We start from the raw sequence: 8,048 nt of genomic DNA on the forward strand, positions 1-8,048 counted from the left end.
AAAAAAAAAAAAAAAGAGGGAAAAATATATATATATATATATATATATATATATATAGACAAGAATATGCAGAAATCAGGTTCTTCAAAAAGTTAGACAAAGAACTGCCAGATGACACCCAGCAATTCCACTCCTAGGTATATACCTGAAAAAACTAAAAACAGATACTCGACTACTTGTACACAAAAGTTCACAGCAGCACTATGCACAATAGCCAAAAAGTGGAAACAATCCAAATGTCCATCAATGCAAGATAGATAAACAAGACGTGGCGTATCCAGACAATGGAATATTGTCTGGAAGTAAAAAGGAATGGAGTACTGATCTACACTACCACGCGGATGAGCCCTGAAAACATTACACTAAGTTAAACAAGTCAGTCACAAAAGGCCACATGTTGTATGATTCCATTTATGTGAAATGTGCAAAACAGGCGAATCCATAGAGACAGAATGTAGACCGGTGGCTGCCCAAAGCTGAGGGGCGCGGGGAATTGACTGCTAATGGGTATGGGGCTTCTTTTGGGGGTTAGGAAAATTTTCGAAAATTACATTGTGGAAATGGTTGCACAAACCTGTGAATATACTGAAAACCACTGAATTGTACAGTGTGTGAATTATATCTCAATAAAGCTGTTTTAAAGAAAAAAAGGTACCTAGATGGAGAATGGCCCCCGAGTCGCTCCCAGCACCTGATGCTACACCTTACACTCACTCATCGCCTCCGGCCTGAGGCCTCCTGTGGCGAGTCCTGATTCCAGGTCACCAGAACTGCGTCAGGAAAGGATAAAATCTAGCAGCAGCAGCAGCTCCCACCACTGAGCTTCCCGAGCGCCGGGCCCCGGCTGAGCTGCAGCCCTCTGAGCTGCCACGTCAGAGGAACCCACAGGAGCCACGAGCCGGGCTGCTGGTGCTCCCCGCTAAACCCTGGCCGAGCTCCCAGCACTACCTCCCCAGAGCCCAAGCCCTTCCCACCCCTCCTCCCCCCTTCCCCCCAGCACTGCCACCTTCCCCAACCACTGGGCAGCGGCCTCCTGGCCTCCTCCCCGCTCCCTGCTACCACCCTTGCCCTCTGCAGCCCATTTTCCGTGAGGCAGCCTGAGGGGTTCTGCTAAAACCTATTAGGCCACGTCCGCCCGCTCAGAGCCTCCCCGCTCCGGCCTGGCCCTCTCTGACTTCTCTCCCCAGCCTCTGCTCCAGGCGGCCGGCCTCCAGGCCACAGCACACTCACTGCTCTCGCGCGCTTTGCCCCTCACTTATTCCCCATCTCCTTCTAGCCGCCTTCCTCATCAGCTCTGCCTAAACAGCGACCCCCCAACCCGACTGACTCTAGCTCCTTAACGGCACCCAGTCTGCTTCAGAGCACCGCCCATCACGGGCCACCTGTCTCCCACACTAGACCGCAGCTTCCACGATGCAGGATTTGTCTTGCTCACTGTTGTGTCCCCAGCGCCTAGAGCAGGGCCCGGCCCACAGCAGGCGCTCAGGAACACTGACCGAAGGAAAGAGAAGGAACCCTCACCCCAGACGAGGAGGCCGAGCCCCTGCAGGAGAAAACCATCAGCATCAAGCTCCCGAGAGCCTCGCTCTGCCTCCACCTCCCGCCCCAACCCCAGGCGGCAGGCGAGCAGGAGCTGAGAAGGACGCTCACCAGTGACCACAGTTACTATGGGGCTACTACCTGTCCTGCGCTCACTAGGTGCCAGGCACCAGGCCGTTCTCCCTCTCCTCTCACATCTGAAGATGCTGAGGGTGGGGGACACCCGAGCCCACGGGGTCCAGCGGGGTGGCGCTGCTGGAATCCAACTCCTCATCCCGCACCTCACCTGCCTCCCTCAGTCCCTCACCTCGGGCCACACAGCGCCCTCGGCCCGTGACCGCCCCAGCCAGGTCTAAGGCCAAGAGCCCCTCGCGTTCTGAGGCTGCGACAGGCCAAATGCCCAGCTCCCACAGCCAAGACTCACGTGGGACACTGTTTGCAGGATGGACTTTGGCCTGTAGCGTGAAGCCACTGGAGGTGCCAGCACCACAACAAGGAAGAAAAAGCATTGGGCGGGGAGTAAAAACCTGGGTCCGTGGACTGGCTCTGTTGGGAGCGTCTAGAAAAGTCAAGGAACCGTACTCAAAGCCAGGAGATGGGGACTTCCCCGGTAGTCCAGCGGTTGGGATTCCATGCTCCCAATGCAGGGGGCCCAGGTTCGATCCCTGGTCGGGGAACTAGATCCCGCATGCATGCCACAACTAAGATCCTGTGTGCCGCAACTAAAGAGCCAGTGCAGCCCAATAAATAAATATTAAAATAATAATAATAAAAATAAAAGGGGCTTCCCTGGTGGCGCAGTGGTTGAGAGTCCGCCTGCCGATGCGGGGGACACGGGTTCGCGCCCCGGTCTGGGAGGATCCCACATGCCGCGGAGCGGCTGGGCCCGTGAGCCATGGCCGCTGAGCCTGCGCGTCCGGAGCCTGTGCTCCGCAACGGGAGAGGCCACAACAGTGAGAGGCCCGCATACCACAAAAAAAAATAAAAAAAATAAAAATAAAAAAATAAAAGCCACGCACTGAACTAAATGCTTTATGTACATCTCAAACTTCTCAATCATGGGAGAAAGGTGCTACTCTTACCCCATGTCCCATGAGGAAACTGGAGCTCAGAGTGGGGAGGCTCACTTGCTCCTGATCACACCAGCCATAAACAAAACTAGGATCTGAGCCTAAATGGTCCTGACTCCAAATCCACTCCTTTTTTTTTTTTTTTTTTAAGTGAAAGGTACAGTAGCATTAATTATATGCACCTTGCTCTGCACCGGATCTCTAGAACTTTTCCAGCTTACAAAACCGAAACTCTATACCCAATGAACAACTACTCCCCTATTCCCCTCCCGCAGCTCCTGGCAACAACCATTTTCTGTTTCTAAGGTCTTGACTGCTTCTAAGACCGCACACACGTGAAATTTTGTTTGTCGTTTTGTGACTGGCTGATTCCACTAGACATAATGTCCTCAATGTGCCTCCACACAGTAGCATGTGACAAGATCTCCTTTCTTTCTAAGGCTGAATAATATTCCACTGTATGTATGGACCACTTTTCTTTACCCATTCATCAGCTGACGGACATTTAGGTTGTTTCCACATCTTGGCTATGGTGAATCACACTCCAACGAACATGTACAAATATTTCTTCAAGACCCCAAATCTATTCTTAACCAATGGATCATTATATCTCCAGGATCAGAGGGGGTCAGAGGAGTTCATGGAGTCTTTCACTCACTCATTCAACTGTTAAGCAGGCACCGACTCTAGGTGCAGGCGTTGTGCTAGGGCCACGGCAGTGACTGAGACAGCCAGCCCGGCCCTCAGGGCTCACAGTCCAGTGTGGGGGTCAGACCCATCTCCCACAGTGACGACCTAGAATGGGCAGCGCTGGGATAGGGGAGCCAGGTGATGCATCATTTAGCCTGGGCTCTCCTGGAGAAGGAGATGCCAGAGCTGAGATCTGTTTTATTTCCCACTTTCACATCAACAGGGAATTGTTTCTTTATCCAAACCACTGATCAGAAGAAAGCTGCCAAGGACAGGAGAAATGACAAAACTAGGGTCAGCTAGGGAGAGAGAGCAAGCACCAAGGACAGAGCAGCAGAGAAACCGGCTGCCTAGACACACCTGCCCGGCCCATCACAGCTGACCTCGGCCTCTTCAACAATCGCCTCAGCCGCCTCTCTAGGCGCAAGAGCAAGTTGAAAGACCCGTGTGACAGCCCCATCCCCTCTTCAAAGCAGCTATCATCCGCAGCTTGGTGGCTGTGATCTGAACGCCGATCACGTTCTCGTACGGGGACAATGGCTGCTTGTACAGGCCTGTACCACAAAGCACCCCACAGACACTGTTGTATTCTTGAAGCTCTTCCCTGTCACCCTGTCATCACCACTGTCCAAGAGGGAAAACAAAGCTCAGGGAGCTCCCCAGCTAACAAGAACAAGAGCATGGAGTCCCAGGACTTCTAAGTGGCCCAATTCCAGCCTTTTTTCCTCCACACCATCCATCAACCTGGATGCTATTCCAGCTCTACTTGGTAACAACAACAACCTCGGAACCAACAAGAGCCGGCATTTACTGAGCAGGTTACCCTGGGCAGGCCTGCCCTCGGTGGTCTCTGGGCCCTATCTCACTATACTCCAACAGCCTGGGAGAGAGGTGTCCTTGTCCCCACCATTTGTGGCAGACCGTGAGTTGGCAACCAACATCCATTGCCCCTTCTTCGATAGTAATAAGACTCCTAACATAACTGGCACTAGGCCACCCAGAATACAGTCTACGCCTCTTAGCCTTCCTGGCAGCTATATGTGACCATGGGGCTACTTTCCAGCCAGGGGGATATGAGTGGACATATCATGTGCAAACACCTAGAGACTTTCTTAACTGGCGTGAGCTCCCTGGCCTCTTTTCCCTCCCTTCTTCCTCCCCGCTGGACGTAATGAAAACATGATGGCTAGAGCTTGAGCAGCCCTCTTAGACCTTAAGACCACACTGGGAAGACCAGCCATGCATGGCTGAACAACAAATGGTCCCTGAGCAGAAATGGCCACCTCTGGGCTTTTATGTGAAAAGGAAATCAACTTCTATCTTGTCTAAGCCATTGATGCTTTAGGTCTCCGTTATTCACAGCCAAACCTGATTTTACAGGATACATCATTTCACATGCAGGAGAGGAAACCGGGCTCAGGGATACAGTCACTTGCCCGGGCCAAATGGTACGTAAGTGGAATAGCTGGAATTGGAAGCCAGAGCCCTGTGACTCCAAACTCTTAAGGACCTGGTATGGTTTGGTATTTTGCCTCCCGGCTGTGTCACCTTGGACAAGCTGCTGCACCTTTCTGAACTTCTATTTCTGCAGTAGAAAGCCCAGGTGAAGAGCTAAGAGAGGTCCAGGGTCAGAGAGTCTGGGTTAGAATGCCAGCTCTGCCCTCTTGCTATATGGTCTAGGCCATGACTCTCTGAGCCTCAGTTTTCTCGTCTGTGAAATGGAAACCATAAAAAGCAAACCACCTCCCAGGCTGGGGATGACAATTTGATGAAGTGCAGATGCATGTCAAGGGCTCAGCACAGCGGTTAACACATAAATACTCAACAGCATTAGCCATTATCATCAGCATCACCTTTAACATAGGGATCAATACCAATCTCTCAGGCCTGCCGAAAGGACTAGAAAGAATGTGCCGAGGTAGCAGGCACGGGGTCTGGCACACCATGAACCCTTAATAAATGGCAGCTATGCATTCCTGAGCACTGATTTGTGTTCTTGGTCCACTGCTGGGGCCTCAACGATAAGCAACACAGACCCAACCCCTGCCCTTGTGGTCATGTTATAGTTATTCTGACACCACCGGAGAGGGGCTCTTCTCTACAGCCCAGTGGTTCCCTCCCGGGTGACAGAAGGCAACTGAGGCGCTCTCAAAGATTCCTCTCCTAGGGTAACAGCAGCCTCTGTCTCGTGGGTGACTGTGGGGATTCAAAGAAATCATGCATCTAAAGCTCTTTTCAGAGCCTGGTGCCTGCAAAGGACCAATTAAGATGGTAACTGCTATGTTTTATTCATCTGTTCTTTTAAACCATGTTGGGCTCAAGCTTGGAATGCAAACATGACCCAAATACACCTAGTCCCCAATGGTACAGAGCTGGATATGTGTGTTAAATTCCACAAAGGGGAAGGACAGGGAGCTATGATGGCTGAGTATGGAGGATGAGGAAAGACTTCCCTGAGGATTGAGATCTGACAGATGAGCAGGAGTTAATCGAGTACAGGAAAAGCTCATGCAAAGGCCCTGTGGCCGGAGAGGGCTATATAATTTGGGGAGGTAAACTGGTAACTCTTTATACATCTTTTTTTTGTTGTTAGAAAAAGTACCCTAGGTATTGAGGAGGCCAGATAGCGTGAGCAAAGGAACAAGGCAGAAAGCAGAGTGACAAGAGTCTGGTGGGGGTGGTAAAAGCCAGAACATGTAGGGTCTTAAAGGCTGTGTTGAGGAGCCTGGCACTGGGGAGTCACAGAGAAGTTCTGAGCAAGGGAAGGACAGGGTCAGCTTTGTGCTTTAGGAAGACCTCTCTGGCCCCTCTGAGGAGGGTGGATTAGAGGCGGCAGGACTGGAGGCCAGGAGACAGGAGAGGAGGCTGGGGCAGTGATGCGATGATAAATGAAAACGTCTATAATAAATACCATCTAACAGGAGAACTGAACCTAGTACGCAAATGCCATTTCAAGCTGGGGTCTCAAGAGCAAGTAACAGTTAAATAGGTGAGAGGAGGCATTACAGGTTCAATCCCTGTGGTGGCAGAGATGGAAAAAAGGCCAATGGAGCTACCTAAGGATGAAGCTGAGAGGCCAGACCACAAGAGCCTTTTAGATCACAAGATGCAGTGCACTTTGCTCTCCAAAAGCAACTGAAGCATCAAAGCATCAAACAGGGGAGGGAAATGGTCAGACTTCACTTAGTGAACGATGATGGCACTCCTTCGGGGTGCCAAATTAAACCTCAAGAATGCTGAACTCTTCTGGGCACTGCGAATACAGCAATAAGCAGGACAGACAATATTCCGGAGGTGGCCAATCTTATGTCTGGACGGCTCTGAGTGTTACAAAGACTCTCCTCCTTCCTACTAACCCCAGCTCTGTACTGAGTCCACACCAAACAGCACAGTATACTACAATCAACAGAATGCCTCGAGTGTTTACTCATGATTACGCTCAAAAAACGGACATTCTCTTGAGGAAACTGGGCTCTGGCGTTAGCGTATTTCCAAGCCCAAATCGTACCAGGAGGACCAGGGCCCCACCCTCCAGGAGAGCCCAGCCCAATTTAAAGGTTACTCACGATCTTTTCATAGTACTCCCGCCGCCGTTCTGCCCTCTTTTTGTAGTCGACCATCATACCTCGAAGCTTCCGCTCATGCTTCCGGGCCTCGTGCCACATCGTGGTGAGGCCAAGCCTGGGGCCTCAACCTGAAGGACAAGGAGAGGGGTGTCAGACGGGCTTTAAAAACCATCTAGGCAGAACCTATGTCATCTAACAAGTTGGTGACACAGCTGAGCCTGAACAGCAGCTTCAGGGAGGGGAAGTGAGGCTGTGGAACTGTGCTCCAAATGCTCAGGTGTATCCCAGACAACTCTGATCCAGTACCCTGGGCATTCTGAAACCGCCCCCTCGGGTGATTCTGGAGTGAGCATCCCTGGGAAAGGGGTTATCCTGTGTTCAAGGAGCCAGAATCAAGGATGAAAGGTTCGGGAATGGAAGGAGCGAGTGTTAGAAGCAAGGTCTGGAGACAGACCTTGAGCAGCTGGGGCTGAAGCTCAAGGGAGGGGAAAGAGCTGAAAGGGCTCCCACCAGGGGGCACCTGTGGGTGTGCGTATGGGTAGCAGGGGTCCGGAGATGAAGGCAAGTGGACGAAGAGGAGAAGATTTTATGGGAACAGAGTAGTGGTTTGGAGGTAGGGGTCGAGGGCAGGTGAAGGGCGTGGACGGAAGACGGCGACCCTTGGGGGAGGAGGGGGAGCATGGGAGAGTGCTGTTTAGGAGAGACCAGAGCGCGGCTGAGGTCTAAAGACGGAATCTAAATTGGGGGCGGGAGGGTAAGGTAGAGACTGAGGGAAGCGGAACGGACAGACAGGACGGGGTGGGTTGAGCCTCGGGGCGAGGATGGAGGACAGAGGCAGAGCCCGATGGTTTGGACAGGGCTCGAGCACCGGGTCTGGGCCTGAGGGTTCGGGATAAGTTTTTGTGATGAGGAAGGGACCTGTGGCAAGCGGCGGGGTCCGACGCGGCGAGTTCGGCCCGACGGCGGGGGCAGGGCGCGGCCTGAGGCCCGGCAGGCCGAGGGGGTGCGGAGCGGTCGGCCCTCGAGGCCGGGGCCGAGCGGAGGCTCACAAGAGACCGGGGAGAGGTCGAGGCAAGGACGAAGCTGGGCTGACGTGCGCCCGAAGCCAGGAGGTCAAAGCCAGCAGCCTGCACTCAGCACCTCACCGCCGCCTCCCACCGCTGCGCTCGCGCGCGGCCCACAC

The 8,048-nt window shown here is 52.7% G+C and overlaps 1 protein-coding gene across 6 annotated transcripts in view; it reads right to left on the minus strand.

The window, feature by feature from the left end:
• Positions 1-8,044, minus strand: part of CLASRP (CLK4 associating serine/arginine rich protein) — a 21,746-nt gene extending 13,702 nt beyond the window's left edge. For 3 of the 6 annotated variants that reach the window (XR_003676595.2, XM_028478109.2, XM_028478110.2), the window contains exons 1-2: positions 7,784-8,044; positions 6,866-6,993 (exon numbers count right to left, since the gene is read on the minus strand). Coding sequence is in view for 5 of the 6 variants with exons in the window: in XM_028478109.2 (XP_028333910.1) it covers positions 6,866-6,964 (99 nt within the window). In the remaining variant the exon portion in view is untranslated. The remainder of the gene's footprint in view (positions 1-6,865; positions 6,994-7,783) is intronic. The other 3 variants (XM_055079287.1, XM_055079289.1, XM_055079288.1) reach the window with 3 other exon arrangements.
• Positions 8,045-8,048: the final 4 nt, after the last annotated feature.

Source organism: Physeter macrocephalus, chromosome 17, assembly GCF_002837175.3.
Source record: "Physeter macrocephalus isolate SW-GA chromosome 17, ASM283717v5, whole genome shotgun sequence".
NCBI lineage: Eukaryota > Metazoa > Chordata > Mammalia > Artiodactyla > Physeteridae > Physeter > Physeter macrocephalus.